Source organism: Pseudopipra pipra, chromosome 6 (assembly GCF_036250125.1).
Source record: "Pseudopipra pipra isolate bDixPip1 chromosome 6, bDixPip1.hap1, whole genome shotgun sequence".
Lineage (NCBI taxonomy): Eukaryota > Metazoa > Chordata > Aves > Passeriformes > Pipridae > Pseudopipra > Pseudopipra pipra.
In genome coordinates this window covers 26,110,718-26,133,382 of record NC_087554.1, presented here as the reverse complement: position 1 = coordinate 26,133,382, position 22,665 = coordinate 26,110,718, and the positions used below count along the sequence as shown (strand labels likewise).

The 22,665-nt window shown below is 41.1% G+C and overlaps 1 protein-coding gene and 1 long non-coding RNA gene across 2 annotated transcripts; one reads left to right on the top strand and one right to left on the bottom strand.

Annotated features, from left to right (window-relative positions):
- The first annotated feature begins 44 nt into the window (after positions 1-44).
- Positions 45-4,673, top strand: LOC135415776 (uncharacterized). Its single transcript, XR_010431267.1, has 3 exons — positions 45-1,140; positions 2,226-2,433; positions 4,211-4,673. It is a non-coding gene; the product is annotated as an uncharacterized LOC135415776 (long non-coding RNA).
- Positions 4,674-5,882: 1,209 nt separating this feature from the next.
- LOC135415773 (embryonic protein UVS.2-like) lies at positions 5,883-21,837 on the bottom strand. The gene is made up of 11 exons (XM_064658042.1): positions 20,140-21,837; positions 19,964-19,988; positions 18,942-19,079; positions 17,461-17,578; positions 16,886-17,064; positions 12,422-12,503; positions 11,390-11,517; positions 9,546-9,661; positions 8,884-9,109; positions 7,678-7,796; positions 5,883-7,123 (listed from the first exon to the last, which is right to left on the bottom strand). Exons 1-11 carry the CDS (start codon positions 20,206-20,208, stop codon positions 6,893-6,895), a joined length of 1,431 nt encoding a protein of 476 aa, XP_064514112.1. The 5' UTR covers positions 20,209-21,837; the 3' UTR covers positions 5,883-6,892.
- Between the last annotated feature and the right edge of the window lie 828 nt (positions 21,838-22,665).

Here is a 22,665-nt window from a genome sequence, read left to right as displayed (position 1 = left end):
TCTCGGCGCCAGCTGACGGGCAGCTCTCCGTGGATAAACTACACTGCCCAGGGCTCCGCACGGTCCCAGTGCCGGGCCGCCCGGGCCACCAGCCAGGCCACCATCGCCGCACGATGCATTGTGGTACCTGTAGTCTGGTGCCGGCGGCAGCCATGGCGGACATTAGCCGTGGGTGTTAATTGGACAGAAAAGTGTCTTCTCTAATGCTGACAGGGTTGCCCCCGAGTTACTCTGGTTTTGGGGTCTTTTTTGTCTTAAACCTGTGGTGAGATCCTGGTTCAGAACAGCAAGAATCGACTGAATTGCAAAACTCCTGTTATCTCCAGCCCATCCTCGCCAGTGTTGGTCTATGTGCCCTCAGAAGGGAATGTCCTGCAGGGTTTCCAGAAAGAGTTACTGAGTGTACCATGAGTCATCCTGCTAACCGCATGAGTTTGCAGGTACATTTTGCATTCTTTTCAGTTTAATATATAATTCCACATTGTAAAAACCTACACAATTAAATTAGGAAACTGATTTATTCAAGGAAGTAAGACTTGTTAATACCTGAACAAAGCTAAATTTAAAGAAAAAAACAATGGAGGTTTCCCCTCTCAATTTTTTATTTTTGATTTGTTTCATTTTTGTTTGTATTTTTGTTTTGGTTGGGTGGGTGGTTTTTTTGTTTGGTTTTGGTTGTTTTTTTGTTTTCAAAAAACATTGGAAAGACTACTGTATCAAACTTGAAAGCTAAACTTCGCACCTGTTCAGCAGTTATGCTAGAGATCACCCGGAAATTCCACGTGTCGTAGGCATAAAGTAGGGAATCGAGACAAATATAAACTCAAACAAAAGACTTCATTGTCTTTGCTATTGAGCTGATCAATAGGAAAAGAGGAAGAGGAAGTTTGAATCTTAATGTTACAGTGCAACCTACCGACTGACAGGTGGAATTTGGAATGCTGCTCTTTAAGACAAAAATACAGTGAACGAAAGAACCTTCCTAACCAGACAGCAGCACCAACAGAGGGGCACGGGAGGAAGCAACTTAGAGAAACTGAACATCCTTGTTGAGAAACGCCTCGGCTAAATTTGCCGGACGGAACTGAGCGCCGTGACCAGGGCAGGAGAAAAGCTCACTCTCCCGTGTCTGGAGAAGAGGTACGATACGTTCCCATTCCCGTTCCCTTTCCCTTGCAGGTGTCCGCCAGAGGGGGCCCGGCCCCCGCAGTTCTCCAGGTCCGACACCAAAAGCCATTTGGCAACGGAACAGCAGGAGCTTTCCTTTATTTCTTCTCTTACCCGCTGATGTTTCCCATGATAAAGTGAACTCGATTATAAAATCCTATGTGACAACTTAGCCTGTAAGATTTTCAATTTCTATTTGAAGTCCAGGAGAGATTAAATTGTCTTTGGTTCATGTGTCTTCTCCTTGCCAAACTCAGTTGTTGCATTCTCTGTCCTACATAGTTATAGCCGCAAAAGCTGTGCTCCTCTCTAACTCGCCGTGAAACTGTGCCCCAGTGTATTAGACTTGGCCTTGATAATCTTGGGGCTTGATTACTATAATGGAACATTATAGTAAAGCTTTGGATCTGAAAAATTTTAAATTAAGTAAAAATGTGACCGTTTGCCTACTAAGTCTCCCAGGCTGTAATGTTTTTCCTTGCAGTTCAGTGTGGGAAATAGGGCAGATCATCACCAGAGTGAAATTGAAAACTGAGTTTCAGTACTCTCTTGCTGTTGCAGTAGGCTCATTTTCTTCTATTAGATGAGGAACCAACAGTATTACAGCCCATCAAAAGCTGCCCTTATTTTCTGTCAGACATTGTTTGCAGTCCTGAGCGATATGGATCAGGCAGAGTAAAGTCAGGACCCTGAATTTCAGGAAAACAAACTTCCAGTTCTTAAAGGAGTTAGTTAATAGGACCCTTTGGGAAACTGCCCTCTGGGACAAGGGACCAGAAACAAGCTGGTAGATCTTTAAGGTCTGGTAGATCATAAAGCACAAGAGCTCTTGATCCCCAGGTGTAAGAAATCAGCAAAAGAAGGCAAGAGACTGGCATGGCTGAGTTGAGACTAAAGGGCAAAAAGGAAATGCACAGGCAGTGGAAGCAGGAAAGGGTATCCTGGGAAGAGCATAGGGATGCTGCCTGGTTGTATAGGAATGGGGTCAGGGAGGCTAAGGTGTGGATGGGGCTCAACTTGGCAAGGGATGCAAAGAATAGTAACAAGGCCTTCTACAGGTATGTCAGCCAGAAAAGGAAGGTCAAAGAAAGCATCGCCCCCAATGAACACAACTCTAATGAACAACAATGGATAAGGAGAAGGCTGAGATACACAACAAAATTTTTCTTGCCTCAGTTTTCACTGTCAACCTCTCTTCCTGCACTTCTTGAGTGGAGGGACTGCAAGACATGGACTGGGGGAGCCAAGTCCAGAAGAGAAGACCAGGTTTGTGTGACCACCTGAGGAATCTGAACATACCTGTCTAGGAGAACTGAGAAGATGCATCCCAGAGACATGAGAGAATTGGCAGATGTAGTTGCTGAGCCTCTCTCCAATCTGAAAAGGCATGAGAGTCAGGTGAAGTCCCAGGTGGCTGGAAGGGAAACACCGCACATTTTAAAAAAGGGTAAAAAGGAGGACTCTGGGAATTACTGATCTGTCAGCCTCACCTCTGGACCTGGGAAGATCATGGAACAGGTCCTCCTAGAAGCTGTGCTAAGGCACATGGGGACAGGGAGGTGATTAAGACAGACAGGGAGGTGATTAAGATGGACAGGGAGGTGACTGAGACAGCCAGGACAGCTTCACCAAGGGCAAGTCCTGCCTGAGCAACCTAGTGGCCTTCCATCATGGAGCAATTACATCAGTGGACAAGGGAAGAGCTACAGGTGTTGTCTGTTTGGATTTCTGTAAGGTCTTTGCCATGGTCCCCTACAACATCTTTCTCTCTAAAATGGAGAGAGATAGATTTGATGGGTGGACTGTTCGGTGGATGAGGAATTGGTTGCATGGTCATATCCAGAGGGTAGTGGTCAATGGCTCAATGTCCAGATGGAGATGCATGACAAGTGGTGTCCCTCAGGGGTCCATATTGGTTTGATGCTGTTTAATATCTTCATCAATGTCATAGACAGTGGGATCAAGTGCACCCTCAGCAAGCTTGCCAATGACACCAGGCTGAGTGGTGTAGTTGACATGCCTGAGGGAAGACATGCCATCCAGAGGGACCTGGACAAGCTCAAGAAGTTGGCCCTTGTGAATCTCATGAGGTTCCAAAAAACCAAATGCAAGGTCCTGCACCTAGGTTGGGACAACCTCAGGTATCAGTCCAGGCTGGGTGATGAACAGGAGAGCAGCCCTGCTGAGGACTTGAGGTATTTACTGGTTGAAAAGCTGGAGCCAGCAATGTGCACTCGCAGCCCAGAAAGCCAATTGTATCCTGGGCTTCATCAAAAGCAGTGTGGCCAGCAGGCCGAGGGAGGTGATTCTGACTCTGCTCTGTCTGCTGAGACCCCACCTGGAGTACTATGCCCAGGCCTGGAGTCCTCAGCAGAGAAAAGACATGGACCTGGTGGAGAAGGTCCAGAGGAAGGACACAAAGATGATTGTGGAGCTGAAGCACCTGTCCTATGAGAGCAATCTGAGAGAGTTGGGGTTGTTCAATGGAGACATGAAGGCTCTGGGGAGACCTTCTTGTAGCCTTTCAGTACTTAAAGGGGGCTTATAAGAGAGATGGGAACAAGCATTTTAGCAGGGCCTGTTGTGATAGCACAAAGGGCAATGGTTTTAAACTAAAAGAGGGTTGATTAGACTAGAGATAAGGAAGATTTTTTTTACAATGAGGGTGGTGAGACACTGTAACAGGTTGCGCAGTGGATGCCCAGTCCCTGGAAGTATTCAACGTCAGGCTGGACAAGGCTCTGAGCGACCTGGTCTAGTTGAAGATGACTCTGCTCATTGCAGAGTTTTGGCCTAGATGACCTTTCAATGTCCCTTCCAACACAAACTATTCTATGATTCTATGATTCAATGACTACTAGTTGTAGTCATGCAAGTGTCGTCTCAACCACAGTCACTTATTTATGTAAGGCAAACGTGTTTTAAATTAAACACAAAAAAGGGCCTATGAGTAGTGCATTTTTGTGTGTTTTTGTAGTGCTTTATTCCAGGCTGTTTTCCTCCTACAGCAGTAATTGACAGATCACTGTTCTGATTCTTACAGACTACAAAAGCATAACACTTGAAGGCTCTGATTTGCCTCCTGGATAGGAACCAGGACAGTCTCAAAGCTGGTAAGAGCAGAACATATGGACACAAACACTCTTGTTTCTTCTACACACACAGGCTTCTGGAAGCTTGTCTCTCTTTAAATAGGTCTGGGTTTGTATGCAATTAAGGTAATACCTGTTTGTGCCATGAGGTATGTACCTCTATGGGAATACATATATAAATTCCTCACTGCTAGATACCTCTGGTTTTTAAGGTTAATTTCTTACATGTTAGATTTCAAAAGTGTGTTAAGTGAGTGCTGAACTTTCATTAGAACCTCTGAAAATCCTCTTATGGTGGTATTTGAATCCTCAGCTTTTGGCTATACTGTCCATTGTTTCTACTGGCTGGTTACTCTTAATTCATACATCTCAGATTATAAATCTTAAGAGCAAGCTTATATATAATGTTTATATATATATATGAGCAATGCCTGTTGTGGAAGGATTATTGTCTGTTAGATGCAAGTCCCCTTACACTGTGCATTTGGGTTACACCTAAGCTGTTAGGAGGGTTTGTGAATCCTACAGCTTCTCCATTTTTGGTTCACAAGTAACTGTGGATCAAGGTGAGTGGCCATCATTTTAAGAAGGAAGGATGCCATTCATGAGGATGTTTTGCATTTTCCTGTTTGGTGGGCCACAGATTTATAGATGAGTAATGGAAACCTAAAGTAGAGACTGCTGTCAGGAAACCAGAGATTTTAGAAATAATGAGAGGTTTTGATATCTGCAGAGGGTTGGGAGGTGGTTTGGAGCATGTGTGGAAGCACCAGCTAATGTACTTTCCCTTAAGGAAAGCAGTTAGCAAGGACCCCTAACAGAAATCATTAAAAGAAGAACCTTAGATCTCATGCTGAAAAGTCTTTTCTGTGAAGGAGAGAACTTATTCATCATATTTCAGCCTGTCTGCACATTCAGGAATGCATTTCTACACTGTTACTGTTGAAGAGCTTGCTTACAAATAAAGCACCCTGATCGTCACATTGCCCTATTTACTTAAAACCATATTTCTAGGAACAAATTGCAAGACCAGTATTCCTATATGTGGTATATTGCTGTTTAGACATGTTGTTCATGCTCTTTTACTAAATATGGGTGAACACCTAAAACATTGGACCTATGTAGGGCCCCACATCAGGCCATGGGAAGGGAATCTAAAGTAATATTCAAGTTACAAAGCTGTTCAGCACTATCCATTTAAAATAGGGATTCATTCAACATTGTTATACAATGAGACTTGTCACGGGGTTATTACTTTTGCACCTCCATGAAAGTCCTCAGACTCAGAGAGAAGAATTAGCATTTTTACAGTCTGAAGTTGAAATTAAAAATAGAAGACAGGAACTTGTAAGAACTACAAGTATTTGTTGCCTGCTATGCATGCACTTTCCTACCATGATGCAAGAAAGCTCTAGACACTGATGTCCATAATTTATCAATTATCAGTTTGCTGTGGGTGAAAATTAACTGATGCTAAAAAAGCAAGACATTACAGATCCTTAAAAAAACCCCCAAAACCACACACACACACAAAAGTCATCATAATTCAAAATTTTCTTGGCTGCTTTCCTAGCACCAGGAAAACAAATTGGCATTTTCCACATGCTCTTCTTCACAAAGGCATAATTTCAGCAAAAACTTTTATTATTTATTACATTTTGGTATCTCTCAGTTTGGTGTTAGCATTTAATTCTGAATACATCAAATCAAGGCAAAGTGCTAGTGTTTATGGTGGTGATTTCTTTCTCCTCTTCAGCTGTCTTCTCAGAGGAGGAAGATTTCTCTCTACAGACAAGGTACTTCACACCTAAAATGTTCTCCAAAGAGAACATTCAATAAATGCACTTTGCATTAAGTTTTCAGGCCTCATTTTTAAAAAGTATTTTGGTAATACCCCGTGGACAATTTCAATACCTGACTCAGGCCACAGCAAAGTGGCAACAATAGGTGCTTCACTCCATTTCCTTTCCCTCACTGCTTGTTCCTGCCACTCTTAACTGTTTCTTTAGTTAAATTTGTTCCCTGACCTCATTCATCTCACAGAGGGTAGTGCAATTCTTCAAGTTGAGATGCTGTACAAACATCCTAGTTTGCACCTTCAGTGTAAAATGGTGATTTCCAGGTTAAGCTCAGGTACTTAGGAACTGTGTCAGTGATCTTGGCTTCAAAGCATAAATAAGTATGTGTCTGAAGGTTTTTCTGTTATGTATGCTGGAATGCAAATTAGAGTTGGGTAATACCATTTACCAGAATACAGGCTAAAGTTGCTACATAGCCATATTCTGGATTTTTTTATGGGCACAGTTTCTACCACTAGACGTTCTTAAGAATCTGTTTACATAGTTTCAGCTCTGCTATTGTATTTGGCCATGCAACACCAGCAATGGGATTAGTAAAACAAAAAGCCTACAATCTCAGACAGAAGCATCCCATGGGCAGGAACATTTCTGTCCATGATTCACCATGCAAATTACATCACTGCAGATGTAAGACTAAGAGATCAAGCTTCAAGCTTGTGAAAGGCATCAGGGAGCTATATTTTTTTCTGAAATTGGTGGCATTTTGACTTTTACCTTTGGCTAGCTGGACTTTTATTTTCATTCTGTGTTTTTCAACCCCCATCTGTATAGGACTTACCTACCAAATGTATAACTCATCACAAATCCGGGCAACTCCCAAACTATATCACTGTGAAATTCAACCAGCACAAAGTTCCCAGTGGAAGTAAAGTCTGCAACCTTCTCTGTCCCACAGTAAGGGCCAACTGCAGGTGATGTAGGTTGGCTTCCATCATGTATGAGCAAGTAGTCATAGGTGCATCTGTCACTATATTCCAGCTCAAAGGATAACATTTTGAGAGATATCTGGAGAAAATACAAAGAAAGCACTTTGCTTCCAGGTTACAGCCTTTTCTCTTACCCTTTGTATGTAACAAGGACAAATAATCTAAAATCCTTGTGTGCAGGCACTGTTTTTTATTCTGTGGTTGCACCACATCCTGATCCCATACGGCAATGCAAATAAGTATCAAATTATTTGCTTAGTTCATCAGTCTTTGGATTGGAAGAAGAAGCAAGGGACATGATTGATCCTCTACGCTTTATGTTCTTTTCTCTAGAGAAATATAAAAACAACACCTGTGCAATGTTTGAGTTTTCTAGTCAGAACTCTTACTTAGGGATTATTTTGAACAAAGTTTGTACCTTCTGGTACAAGCTAAATTTGTAAAGGTTTTCCCTTGCTGAGCACTTCAGATTCCAAGATCCAACATAAGTTCTTAAAATGAATTTTTGCTTTCAGATTTTTACTCTGAGAATGCCTGCTGAAAAAGTGACATTACAGCTCTTATTCTCCAAGGGAAACACATTGCATCAGAGAACAGTGATGAAACCCATAACTGAATTCATCTGTGTCTTACCTTGTATCCTACTGGAGAACTGATGATCCAGAAGCATGCTCTGTTTTTGGGGTATTTATTAGGGTAGTTTGGAGAAGTGATAACTCCATTTGAATCTCTGAAAGTGGCTCCACAATTCACTGAAGAGTGAAAAACAGTGAAAGATATATTAACAAGAGCATTTTGTCAGTAGAAATGAGCTTGCATATACTCGATTGTATTATTTCTTCAAGCCAAGAAAAAAATGTACTACCATGAAAATCGACTGCTGAAATATTTTATTTCTTTGCTTAATATTTGTATCAGCAGCTGTACTGAAGGAACTTAGAAACATATCTGATAAATAACCTTTGGAAAACAGGGAACAGCTGCATCTAAAGCTGTATCTGTCTTTAAAATTGAGTGTTACCATATTAGCCTAGCATTCTAATGGCACTACCTGCACTTCAGAAAAGAATTAGCTCAAGTATTCAAGATTGCATTATCAAGCTAGATCTAGTGCTTTCTAAAAATGACTCCATCAAATAATGCAAAAAGAGTAAAAATGACGCATTTCTAAGACTTCTTCAATTTATGCTGTTTCAGTTGAAACAAAGCAGCAGCAAGTTATTTGGGCTACTGCCTAACTGAAAGCATGCTGCAGCACAACAGAATTTTGTCTGGCAGTCCATAACGCATTTGTGCGTTCGCCAAACAGACACCCCTCAAGTGACTACAGTAAGCACTGTGTTTCATGCACATAACAAAAGCTTTTGATTCAGAAAGTGTAAGTTACCCAAGGTCAGTACCTCTCCCATTGCATAAAATCCTACAAAATCTTGCATAACATCTTGCCTGGTTACTGGCTTTGTATCTCATTGGTTGAGATCTCTTGTTGAGTTCTGCAGTCTTTGTGCTCTTTGGCTGCACCACTCCTATTAATTAAAGTCATTGCATTGTTTTTATTTAAAGAAATGGTTCTGGAGATATGAAGAAGCCTAACACAGGCTCTCAGAAGAATGTGAGTGGGATCTCAGGATTACTAACATGAGATCCATGCAACATCCCATTTTGTGTTTCCTATGAGACTTCAGACCCATCATTGCCTGGCCTCCTGCATTAGCAATTCCTGGGAAAGTCTAAAAGTAGGATAGAGACCTACTCTGGAGTATATAGTAAAAATTTTAAATTCTTACATACAAATACTATTAATGCTGTTCTATAAACTTTGTGAAGGAGTGTTCATACCCCTGTTGTAGGAGGCTCTGAATCCTGTGGCTGTAATGTTCTCATCACTTGCAAACTCTACGAGCATTGTTGATCCAGATGCCACTAAGGAGGGCAATGAATCCTTCCCACAGTACTTGTCCAGCAAGACAGGGGAATTCCTGCTGTTTCCGTTGTAAATTTTTATATAGTCAGAAGAACAGTCTGGGGAGGGTTGAAGATCAAAAGCCTCAAACTGCAGGAAAACCTTGAGAAACAAGAAAGCAGATGTGGGATTTAATGCTATCCACAGGGAAAGCCTCAAACCATCTAATGGTTATCAAGTGAACCAGAACTTCATATTTATTTTACTATCCATGTATCATTGAAACTCTACTTTCTTTATTAAAAGAGCATAGAATTTCACCTAGCTATCCTATTACTGAGCTCCCGGAGATTGATCTTTCACTGTTGCTTGTCTTTGAAAAGCCATCCAATCTGAACTGGATAAAAATCAAGTTAAATAAGGCATCTCATAGTCTTAAGTCTTATGAAAATTGTTGAGACTGTCTTTCATTCACTGCATAACAAAATAAATGTCTTGATCCATGAAACTGACTCCCAGGGGGTACTCACGATAATGAAATAATGCTGCATAGTCCAGACACTGAGGTTCAAACCTCTTTTCTCCTAATAAAAGTTACCTTACTTCGACGGATGCGGATCAACCACAGACAGTTGCTGTTGTTCGGATATGGAGCTGGGTAATTGACAGAGGAGAATGAGCCTTTGGATTTAGGCAACACAGAACTACAGCAATCTGAAGGGAAGAACCAAACAGTGTTGAAGAGAATGAAAACTGCACAGAAATCTTCCCAGAATGCCTGACAAGTCTCTCCAACCATTTGCATCAATGAAGCTTGCAAAAGAGAAATTAATTATAATGCTTACAATTGTGTTGATGTTCCTAGTGTAAAAGTTATCGAAAAACTGCAAGTGAAATAAAGGTAGTTAAAGTACTTATCTGATTCAGCTACTAATGTTTTTTTAAAGATAGTAGGGCTTCATTCTTTTCACATTTTAGTTTACTGAAAAAGGCCTGGATCAGCTGTGAACTTCCTTAACCTCAATGACTGAACTAGTTTCAATGAAATCAGTATATCAATTCCCATCAGCAAATGTGTGTATGCAAAAATCAAGCTTGAAAACTAGACACTGTCAAATCAAAGAGGGGTAGTCACTGGGGGAAAATAGTAACAGCACTGAAGTCTAGCAACAGACCTAGTGACTGATATACAAAGTCCGATCTCATCTGTCTTTCTTCTTTCCACGTCTTCATTTTTTGCACTATGTGTAACTCCCTCAATTACTAAACACGAATATATGACATCTGATCATATGAATTTATGACATATTTCTCTTGCTCCCTGCTTTTCCTGAGACAACTGGACTTTTTTCGTGTTTGGTTTTTGCTTTGCACCTGAGTTTTTCTCTCTCTTTTTTTTTTTAATTTAATTTAGTTCTTCCAAGCATACAGATCTAATTATGAAATTACATAATAATGGTATTGAAGTGTGATTCATTCCCAGTCCCACTGTCAAGAATGAATATAATTAAATATTTTTTAACACTATCTTTGAGACCATGACAGCCATTGTAAAGTTGTCTTATCTGAAGTTTAGGATTTGGAGGAATCACTCTCTGCAATGATTTCTGTACCTAACTATCCAAAGGAAGGAAAGCTGTTTCCTTCTCATTTCTAATTATTTAACTAAGTTCTAACACAATTCAGAGCAGAATTTAGTACACTACTATTTAGGCCTTGTTAATGTTTCATCCTGTTTTGGTGGAAACTAATTGAATAACATGCCATAAAAGTCAAATACCATATAAATCAATTAGCCTGTGTACTGGGAGTCCAGGCAAAACCCATGCATTGCAGGAGCATGATGTTATACCTGTTTTGTGCATCTCAGCTGAAGAGTTCCTGCTTACAGAGGAATGCTAGGTATTTCTAGACCTTAAGATACCACAGGGATGAGTTAATAAATGGATGGAGCGAGGAATTAGATAGCTATACAAAAAGCCTGTGGTTTTCTCCTCAAAGAGATTTCTGAATGGCATCCATACTTACAACCCTTCAGTCATTTTCTAGTTGAGAGAAATCACAAACCTGCTGGGACTACTGAGGCACATGACCCTAAGCTATAATCATGGCTGAGGAGAGGTTACATGCTTTACAACCTTCCAAGCTCTCCTGAAATTAGAATTTGACAGAAGTAGCACACATGATTTCTCTAATAGATTTTGCTTATGTCAAAGAGCAGGGATTAGGTGAGGATACCTCAGAATGACAGTGAATTATTGAAAGTAAATTGTCCTTTCCAAGAAGGCAGGGGTTTGGCACAGGGATAGTTGTTTCCTCTTGTAGAGTGAGGGAGAGATGTATTGAAGGGACTGATGGCTGAGTTCCTTTGGGGGATGTCTGTCAGTGCCCACAGACATCAGCTGTATAAGGATTCACATGCCTTCTATCTACAGCACTTACTGCACTTGTAGAGCTTGTTGATTTTGGCTACATCCAAGTTACTCAGCCCTTCTCTCTGCCCAATGGGTATAGAGGGGTCAGGAACTGGTACAATAGTTGGTTTCCCTGGAGTGCTGGAGAAATCGTACCTGTAGGAATAAGGAAATCACATTTCTAGATTACTTCTCCTAGACAGTGAAGTTCTCTAACTGCATAATCATATTCATATACCACATGAACAGAATGAACAGAATGGAAAAGGACAAGAAGCTTCTCAGAGACCAGCTCGTCTTCCGTGAAGAGGATCAGCATGGCAGCCATTTGGTGTGCAGCAGCTGAAGGCAAGGAAGCAGAAAAAGTGCACTGTCCTGAGTCAAGAGAGTTCACCAATGTCCTGCCCAAATGAACTGAATCCCACATTCTTGGTTCCTGAGGCAGAGGAGCAGAAGTAGTTCTGTCTCAGTTACTAATTGCCTATTTGCTGTTTGCAATTTCCCGCTTTTGGCTAGGCAAGTTTTATTTCGCAGTTTTGTTCAGAAGTTACTTGCTCAAGGAAATAAAGGAGAAGGCACATAATATAAGCTTGTACATTATGGACTAAAATGCAGCCTTAGGCAGTGCTCCCAGATGAGTATAAGGCAGCATACAACATTTTAATGATATAAAAAAATAAATCCATCTTTCTTGCCTCTATACTTAAATGTTGTTGTCTATGATCAGCTGTTACTATATTAATGAAATAATTTAGACTTCAGAACTACTTTAGATCAGTGACTCAAAACAGTTATTTGGACCACAGCCATGTCAAAGGCCTCTGCTAGCAAGAGGCAGGAGTACAGTGAAAGAAAATGTTGTCCTATGTTTTTCTTCTGTCCATATCAATTCTTGTTTTCCAGGACTCCTGCTGACAAAGGAAGTATGCTCGCTCTTAATTATGTCCATTCACTCAATTTTAAATGAACAGCAAATTAATTCCCTGCACAGAGCAACTGCTTCTTCCTAGATCCGAAAGCTGTTTGCTCCTTTGAAAAGACATTTCAGAAAACAACTTACGCGCCATAGTGCATCACTGAAGAGTAGTCATAGGGAAGACCCAGGTTTCTGGAATTCATTTTTCCAAAGTTCCCTTGTTCCCCTGTAAGGTAGGAAAGCAACATTTCCGTCAGAACAATTATTGCTGCTCTAATAGTACACTGCCTGCTGTCATAATCCTAAGAGCAACTTTGGATACTAATACTTGTTCTCATGAGATCTCGGATCTGGCAAAACCACCTGAGAGTTTGAAGCCCATGGGAATCCATTTTTACAGTCTAGTAGGTTTCAGAATATAAAGTGAATCAAGTAAGTCAAAGTTTTGATATAATCAATGAATCCATTACACTCTTCAAGCAAAACTATTCATCTGTCCATCTTCTTTAGGATGTCTCCAAATACATTTCAGAGCATTATCTTGAATGTTATAAACATCCAACCTGCGTCTCCAAAGCTGCATCCATACCTTTAGAGGGAAATCTGGCTACCCACGTAGGTAAAAAATTCAGAGCTATGCATGGGTCTTGCTGAGTCCTTTCACCACAGGGTTATAAGACCACAAAAGAAAGGGATTCCTTGCCCCAGAGGCCATGTTATCAGTCATGTTCTGGCTTTGTCTCTTATCAAACCCATCAGCAATGACTACAGTGAGAGATATGATTCACATGAAGCAGAGAAACTCAGCTAAACAAATTCTGTCTGAATATAGCTGCTTTTCATCTGTTTAACCTTAAAAAGCCAATATGAGATAAAAAAAGTGTTACACTGATACAGGACTGCGGACCAGGGACAGAGACGGGAATTCATGTCACCTAGCTTTATTTCTCTAAGTTAGGCACTGAAGCTATTCCTCAAGGCTTCCAGGTTAGTCGGAGGAGACTGAAAGAAAGAGGGACACAGTTAGAGGGAGTTTTATCTGAAGAAGACACCTCGTTCTCTCCATGGACTGTAGAGCATGAATATGAATTGCATTCTGGGTCTCCTGGCCATGGTAAGACAGGCAGGCAAGCAAGCACTGTCAGAGCAGGGAGCTGAATGAAGTCAGTCTGGCATTGAAGCTAAAGCCCTAACCACTGGGCACTCCTTTCCAGTTCTGTACTCCGTTATTGTAACTTTAAATGTGGTTTGTAAACCATGGACCATCTGGACAAGAGTTCAGAACTGGATATCTTTGCAGCCTACACAACTCAGCAGGCTTGCAACAAGAGGAAATCTCAGCCAGTAATGCCCTCCAGTGCTGGTCCTGGGCTGAGGGCTAAGACATGCAAAAAGAAGATTCAAAATCCTCAGTCATATAAAATTTGGGGATAAACACAACTTTGGAGCTTTTCATAGATCAAAGCCTCATTAAGGCTTAAACTGTTTCTCAACGGCATTGGTCCCCCTGACTATGTTTTAATCTCAGTTCCTCTTATCTGCTATACTGACTTCAGAAAGAATTATCAGCAAGTGCACAGCTTCTTTTGAGGTGATGAACAGAGAACACAGTTCAAATGCAGTGAACATCTGAGCATGTGGCTACTGTTTGGCACAGAAGCGCTTTGCTGAATTTTTTTGCTAAATAAAGAAAAAGTAATGGCATCCTGGCTGGACTGAGGTGCTGCCAGCAAACAACCATCTCCCTCATCACATGCCAGAGAGATCTGGCTGTCTAGACCTGCACATGTGTGGGGACTTACCCTATCTTTTCCACTCTAAAAAAAAAATAATAAAATCTACCTCTGCCAGAATCTAAGTGTAATGACTCTTCTGAATATTTTTTTTTTCCCCAAAAGTTTGGGAAAAACAAGCTGAGTTTCAAGTAGCTAAGTGGACAGCAACCAATCGGGCTGCATTTTGTCAAAACAAAGAAGTAGGATGGCTTCCAACGTAAATTACTGGATAAAAACAAAATCCAGAAAACATCCACAGTACGGAAGTCCTGGCAAGAGAACAGCTTGTGTGAGAGAGCTGGGAAGCTGCAAAAGGTCTTGAGGTCTACTTCTGCACCACCAAAGTCAGGAGGAGCTCTGCTATGAGCACTGCAGCATGTTTTTAGAGGAGATGTACACTAACAGTCCTCATGAACATAACTGTGTTTCTTTATTTCCTTTCCCCTTTATATCTTGGCATTTTTTCCCTACAGTGCTTGAGCTGCATACACTCTGCATTCTAACTCCCTTGTCACACAAATCGTCTCATTCTCCACCCATGGTGAACACTGTTAAAACACTGAAGATATAGCCCATCTCCTTTTGCATAGTCTTGTCTTCTTTACGTCTTTCCCCTCATTTATCCTTTCATGATACTGTGCCTGAATCAGAGCTTGGTTACATCTGGCTCAGAGGTTGAGCACAGAGGGTAATAGTGAATGGGGTACCATCAGACTGGCAACCTGTCACCAGTGGGGTTCCACAGGGGTCCATTGTAGGCCCTGACTTGGACACAGGACTGGAAGGGATACTAAGCAAGTTTGCAGATGACAGAAAACTGGGAGGAGCTGTTGAGTCCCTCAAAGGCAGGGAGACCCTGCAGAGAGACCTCGACAAATTAGAGGACTGAGCAATCCCCAACCATATGAAGTTCAACAAGGGGAAATGCCGGATACTGCACCCAGAATGGGGCAACCTCAGATGTTTGTACAGACTGGGGAATGAGATGCTGGAAAGCAATGTCACGGAAAGGGATCTAGGGGTCCTGGTTGTAGGCAAGTTGAATCTGAGTCAGCAGTGCCCTGGCAGCCCTGCTTTGCCTGATGCCCACTGTCCTGGGGGGCATCAGGCAAAGCATCAGCAGGTGGTCGAGGGAGGGGATTGTCCTGCTCTGCTCTGCACTGGTGCAGCCTCATCTTGAATATTGTGTCCAGTTTTGGGCACCCAACATAGGAATGACATTAAGCCATTAGAGAGTGTTCAAGGAAGGGCAATGAAGAAGGTGGAGGGCCTTGAGAGGAAGCCATATGAGGAGCAGCTGAGGTCACTTGGTCTGTTCAGCCTGGAGGACACCAGTGACAGGACCTGAGGGAATGGCCTGAAGTTGTGCCAGGGGAGGTTTAGGCTGGGTATTAGAAAAAGGGTCTTCACCCAGAAGGTGGTTGGGCACTGGAACAGGGAAGTGGTCACAGCACCAAGTCTGACAGAGTTTAAGAAGGATTTGGATGATACTCTCAAGTACATGGTATCACTTATGGTCCTGTGCAAGGCTTGATGATCCTTTTGGGTCCCTTCCAACTCAGCATAGTCTGTGATTCTCTATCCTTCAGAAATTATGACATCTGTACCTGTGGACTTCCCTCTGCAAAACTAGTGTAAGATTCTGTGTGTCTAATATATATAACTTAATGTTTTCAATTCCTCTTTTCCTTTGCTGGCATTTCAAACATGGCACACGCTTGTACAGTGGCAAACAACTCACAGCAAAATTATACCTTAACACTAGAGCTGAAACCTCAATAAAGAACAGCACAAATGGAATTTATTTAGGATATCATGGGAATAGCTGAAAAAAGTTTGGAGAACAGTGTGTTAGGAATTTTCAATAAAAACAATCATAGATATATTTTCAGCTGTGCCTGACAGTGAAGAGCTGAATAACTCATTTGTTGAAGAGGTGTATGAGAATTTGGTATTTGATTGTCCAGCCCCATTTACTATTATTTTCTATATGAACTAAATACACTATTTTATTTTTACAATTGTTTTGAGTTGCCCAGCTCTCTCACAGCTGTCAGATAAGTGATTCCCTCCATACTTTCTTCTGATATTTTCCTTCTGTGTACCACTTTCTCACTTTCCCTTTGATCTCCTGCTGTTCTCTCTACCCTTTATTGCCCAGACCCTGGAGATGTGTATATGAGCCCACGTTTCCAGCACACAGATCATGGGCACATGCCCAAACTATTTATCCTGCATTCCTTTCCCTAAATAACATCCACTTGTTTTTCCTCTATAGATTTACCTATCCTGATTGCTCCCCATGGCTCCTTCTTTTCATGGGAGCGTATATTATTCTGCCCACAAGGAGGAAATAATTGCAGTCTTTCCTCTCGCATCACGCCAGGTCCCAGAATTTTGCACATGCTAGTGGTTGCATGTGCTTCCATTGTCTCAGTATTGAGTCCCTCGTTCATATACATTTTAGGATATGTGCATTTCACTCACTGCCAGTGCCAAGATGTCTACTTGCTGCCTTCCCCTATTTCCATGATTTTCCCCAGGACAGAGTTGCTGCGTGATTCCCGACCATGATCTCGAATGTCACGTTTCACCCAATTAAGAGTCCTATAGTCTTACTTCATGGCCAAGTCTTATCTATAACATTTTGCATTCCTGATGATCTTGGTATTTTGAAGTCTGGGCTCAAGATGGCAATCAGAATAAGAATGTAGAGCTACTTTTAGACTGTATCTTCCACACTACCATAGGTGTAGCCACAGAAATTTCCCTAGTACAAACATTCTCCTTTATCTGAAAGTATATATTTTCTCTTAAGATTTAGTGGACATACCTGCCACTATGTGTTCCCACATAATCTTGACAAATCTGTCCCGATCGCTCCGTGCCTGTTCGTGGATGAAACCCAGCGCGTGGTTCATTTCATGCTGAATTGCTCCTTTATCCATGCAACCATTTTTCACCAGGCCTACTGCTTGACGTCCTCCAATTTTTCCAAAGTAAGACCAGCAACTAAGAATAGGCAATCAATAACCAAAATTATTATATTCAGCAAATACAAATATATAGATGTACTGTTTATGTCACCAAGGTCCTTTAGATATGCAGCCACAGAAGGGGACATTCAAATAGTCACTGGCATGAGATAAAATTTTTACAACAATAAAGAAAATGTCTCATTTTTGAATTACACCCTGCTACTTTTAAGTCCACACATGTACTCCTGCAGCCTATTAACTGATTTAACTATCAGTATATCTGAAGAAAAATGAAAAATTGCACCTGCTCTCTGAATCTTTACTCCCAGGATAAAAAAAAAAAAAGGCAATTCCTTAAGTCCAGAACAAAACAGAAAGGAATCTGAAAGACCTTTTGAGTGCTTCCACTCTCAGGAGACAGGGAGCTTACCTCTGCCCGTGTTCGACATACACGTAGTCTGTTTCTGTAGTGCGATTTACAAACTGCACACAGGTCAGTGTGGAGATCTCTTGCAGAGCATCAGCAATCCAAGACCTCTCTGTTATGGCTAGAAAGAGAATGGGGCCAGGAGAAATCTTTCTTGGTTAATAAAAACCAAGGTGCATTGATGGGGTGCATTCCTTTAAAACTTCACAACGTTTTTTAGCTTTTTATCTTACAGGTATGGTAAAAAAAGGGCACAAAGCCTTCAGAGATCTTCAAGTTGATTGGACTTTTAAGGGGAGGTATAAGAATTACAGCTATCCATATGCATATTCTATAGGAAACCCCTGATGGAAAGCAAAAGATTTATATTGTTTTTTCCATTAGACAGGACAGAAGAAATGAGACAGTTTCAGATATAAATAATTAGATTAAAATATCCCAAATGAGCCAGTTGACTGTAGCTAAGCACCAAAACCTTATTTTTTATCAGAAAAAAAAATGCCTGCCACAGCCCCTCTGGAATCACTTGAGACAGCCAAGGCTCTGATGATCACATGTGGTGTTTCTATTCAGCTACCAAATAAAGATCAGAGTGTTTATCTACTTTGGAACATTTTGGCCTAATTTGGCTTCCTTAGTTATGAATCATCTATGACTGATTTGTATCTCAATTTCCTAACATTTAAAGTTTGGAGAGAAGGAAATAACCCTCACCTAACCACAAGAGTATATGCTGCAGTTCTGGAAGCAGCACATAGGCAGAGAAGCAGACTAGATAACACAGAGACTGGGCTTTCCTCAGTTCCTTTCCCTGAGGAACAGGAATCAGGCACAGGCCGTATTTCACTTTCATGACATTTTCTCTCTAGGTAAGATCTTTTAAGAAGGGTCTGTATGGAAGCCCCAGTCCAGATTAAGGCATCACTCCTGCAGCCTTTTGCACAGGACAGAGCTATTGACTGACTAGAGGGAATTAACAAAGGAAAAAATATCTTCAAGGATATCTTTTCCTCCATTTTTGCCTCTACAGGGTTTCTAGTGTGGGAATATTTCTATGAGAAATTTGAAAGAAAATTATAGAGTTCAAAAAAGTGCTCCTACTGGTAATTTTGACAAAAATACATTCATAATGTGAATAAATTGTGCTTTTTCTTCTCTACTTGCTAAATATCAAAGTGCATTGTAGCTAGCAGGAATGGGCTAATATTTGAAATTACAATTAATTAGCTGACTACAGCCCAATTAACCACATATTTTAGTGTCTGTAACTGAAATGTTTGGAGTCTTAGCCAAACTACCACAGGGCTAAAGAGATGTGTCAATAAACTCTCACTTGTGCAGAGGTTGCTTTTGGTGCATGCCACAGAAAAATAAAATAACAAGGAGTGTATATATATATATATAGTTATATAGTTATATAGTTATATAGTTATATAGTTATATAGTTATATATAACTTTACAGCATCCATTTGCATACACTCACAGAAATCAGAAGAGATGTTAACTGGAACCTTGACTAGTCCATCTTGTGACTTAGGCCATAAACAACTCTCACAGTTAATTGCACTGCGTCGTCCTCTTCTCAAGAGGATGTCTCCTTCATACACAGCTATTTCACTACCTGGCAGATGAAGAAGATAAAGAACATACAAGGCACTGAGAAGGCAAATACACATAAATAAGGGAGAGAAGAGGTATGCACTAACCAAGCTTTTGGAAATTTCTTTCACTGAAGTTCATCTCCTAATAATGTGAGAAAGGATTAGTATGCCAAGACTGGTTAGGTTTGCCTTGCTTCCTGGGTAGAAAAGTTTAATATTAATATAGACGTCATAGTGCAGCCGTAATCAGTCCTGACTAAATATATTTTAGCTTAAAAAGCTTTGGGAGCTTTCAGAAGGGACTGCTAAGTATTATAAGTCATTGTTCTCTTTATTAGAGATTGTGGAATTAAAGAAAAATCATAAGTGACCTCTGTAAAAATGAGATGAATCATACAAAAGAAATGACTATTTTTATCATGCATATTGAATGCATGAAAGCTATTAATTTCCAGGTTAACTGTTAATTTGACATAAGACATTGTGACATCCACCTCAATTCTGACTCCAAAATACTTGGAATACATTTCTCACAGACAAGAGCTATTAGTTATTAGGCCAAAAAAAGTACAACAGTCTTGGGTATAGCAGGCAGGGAACTGCTATATATCACATAGAAAAGAAAACAAAGTGAAGAATAATCTGATTTGCTGAAACTACATATAGGAATGAACATTTCATGTAGCAATTGCTCTATAAGTCTTCTTAATTTCTTTATCCAAACAGCATAAATAATCACACTGAATATGACTTTAAAACACACTTGAATTCTGTGAATTGCCTTCCACTGATGCCAAAAAACATTTTCAAAGAGAAAAAAGTACCAGATAATGATGCTCAGGTATATAGATCCAGCCCCACCAAAACCTGCAGTTATTTATATAATAATTACAATCAAACTCACCTAAGTCATTGTTTCTTGTAGCTATCTGAAAAAAAAGCATATATTTTAATACATGTTCATCTCCATAGCAGAAGACTTCTATCATGTAAAATCACAGCAGTAGGAGTTTGTAACTAATTTTAAGAGAGAGCAACTCAGCAGCAGCAATGTAAATTCTCAACATCTCAGTGACACACCTGGACAGGTTTACTTAGTGCAAAGCTATAGAGAAATGCTAAATGAGTTGGCAGAAGAAAGTACTTCATCTTCAAGTTTCCAAGACGATCTTCTCTGCTCTGCAGCTCAGTTGTCAAAGTTGTGGTTAGTTTACTTGGGGCAAGTTTTATGGGAAAGCTGCTGCTGTTGTTAACAAGTGTAACAAAATTAGATAACAAGAAGTATTTTTACAAAACAAACAAGCTGCAGGACCTCTCAAGAGAATTTCCAGGCTCTCATTTCTTATTTATCTTTAGAAAACAGAGGAAGTGGAGTAATAGGAAAGAAAATTCCATAACCTTAAAGTGACTCATCTTTAATTCTAAGAACCCATGAGCTGCTGTAGGTCCCCTCACTGCTGACCAAGGCAAGGATATCTGGTAGCAGTCTGTTTGCAGCAAAACTCATACTCAAACAACTCTTTGATCCATCCACACTACCTGTTCTAGTAATTCCCTAGCTTGCTGCCAGGAGCCACCCTGCTCTGCAGAGCCCATCTATAAGCTTTTCCCCTCTGTGCACAGCTCTCAGCCAGGCATTGCTAGCCAGGAGCACTAGAAATCTGTTGGAGTCAGAGATGAATCCGATTGTTGATTAAAATTGTTTTTCCAATACAGTATCTTGCAATATAATCACCACTGACAGCAATTGTATGTCTTTCTGGAATCTATAAATAAATAAAACCACCAGCTCACAGAGTTTTGGCTTCCCACCTTCTGGGAAGCCCTCCTTCCTTTGATGTCCATAAGTAGAAACAAGACTAGAAAGACAGGCTGAATCCTAGAAAATCCTACACTGTAAGAGTAAGCCACAGAATGGGAATATTCATCTTGCAGATACATGAACCCCACCATAGGCAAGCATATCTTGCTTTCTCCTTCCAGCTTCAGCCCCTGCACAAATACTGAGGTGCTATAGAAAATCCTAAGTATTTACTGTATCAGATCTTTAAGAAATAAGCAAGAAAACCTTTGGAATTGCCTGCAGAGATAAATTTTTGAGGAACCTATGTGGTTCACAGCAAATTGAGATGGCAGAGGGTGCCTTTTCAGAGAGATGTATGGGCTGGTCCTTTGTTATTAGGGAGTACTTTGCTAGGAAAATTTTAGCTGATATTATGTAAAGCTTTGCTACTAATATTTTCATTTTACCCTATTAATAGTTTGCTCATAAAATTTCTAAAATATTGCACATTTCTGTGACTTCCACAATTCATCTACAGTTATAATTTCCATGTAGATTATACTGCAAAATGAAGTGCAACATTTTTCTTTGGCTGATAAGAGGATGAAGTTCAGAAGTGTCATATTTTGAGATGGCCCCCCCGGGAGTCGGGGGCTCAGAGGTGATTGGGTGCCAGGGCAGTGTTCCCTGGAGGGCAAATCACCACTCGTTTTGTTCGCTTCTGCTCAAAATCATATATACACAGCCACTGGAAGCTGTTGGCATTCTTCTGTTGGTGTCTGCTGTGTGTAGGTGTGAGAGGCCAGGGGGTGGCTGGGCTCCTTCTTCCCCCCCTCCGAGGGGGGAGAGGGGAGCCCTGCGGCCTCCGCGACTCTGCCTAGGCCAGAGTTAGAGACAGCATTGGAGTGAGCGAGTGTTTGTGAGGGATGTGACTCACAAAACAACTGGTAAGCGAGGAGAGAGAGGCAGGCCTTGTGGCCAGGCCCTCTTCTTCACCCCCCCTTTGCAGCCAGGCTGCAGAAGGGGCTGTTTTTTCCCTCTCACTGTTTAAGTGGGAGTGGATGCGAGGCTCAGCATTGAAGCAGAGCCAAGTGGACGGGCTGATAACGAAAGAACTTGGCACTTGGGAGAAGAATCCCAGGTGAAATTGGAGAGGGGCCAAAAGGCTTGAGAGTTGCCCTGCCGAGTTTTGACTGGGGGCAGCCGAAAACTGACTTGGAGGAATGAAGATTCCAAACGCCTACTGTGATAAGCTACAGCAACAGCGAACCGAGGTATGAGACCGAGGTATGAGAGAGAGAATGACACAGCAGAGACTGACATGGGACTGAGGAGAAAGGACTCAAAGCTACCTTCTTGGACTTCATGAGGAGAAAGACTGCAGCAAACAGCTGAAGGTTGGTGAGGGAGTGTTCAGGGGCACCGAACACTCCCACGAGAGAGAGACTGTGTTACATATCAGCCTTGAAAGGCTTCTCCTGGACTAAAGTTAAAGGGAGGGGCTTAAAGGGACTGATAGAAGTGTAATAATATATATATATATATAGTTGCCTTTAGTTTGTATAGTATTTATTTGTGTAAATAAATGTATACACTTCCCCTTCCCCCTATAGGAGCCTCTGGCCTGAAAGTTTTCTCTTCGGTATTGGGATAAATTGTGGGAAGGGGTGAGGGGAAGCCTGGAAATTGGACTCTGGATTTCTAATGTGGCTAAAACTGTCCTCATGTTTGTTATATTGTTAACCAGAGCTCTTTCTGTACAGTTCGAAGCAACCTCTGTGTCTATTCAAGATCAGGTTCAAAATAGAGACAGAAGGAGTCAC

What these genes read in the sequence shown, in the direction of transcription:
- LOC135415773 (XM_064658042.1), bottom strand. Translation starts at nt 20,208, where the DNA reads ATGAAGTACTTTCTTCTGCCAACTCATTTAGCATTTCTCTATAGCTTT. An exon ending in CACTAAGTAAACCTGTCCAG is followed by an intron (nt 19,989 to 20,139) that starts GTGTGTCACTGA and finishes CTTTTTTTTCAG; the next exon opens with ATAGCTACAAGAAACAATGA. An exon ending in GTGGGAACACATAGTGGCAG is followed by an intron (nt 12,504 to 16,885) that starts GTATGTCCACTA and finishes CCTACCTTACAG; the next exon opens with GGGAACAAGGGAACTTTGGA.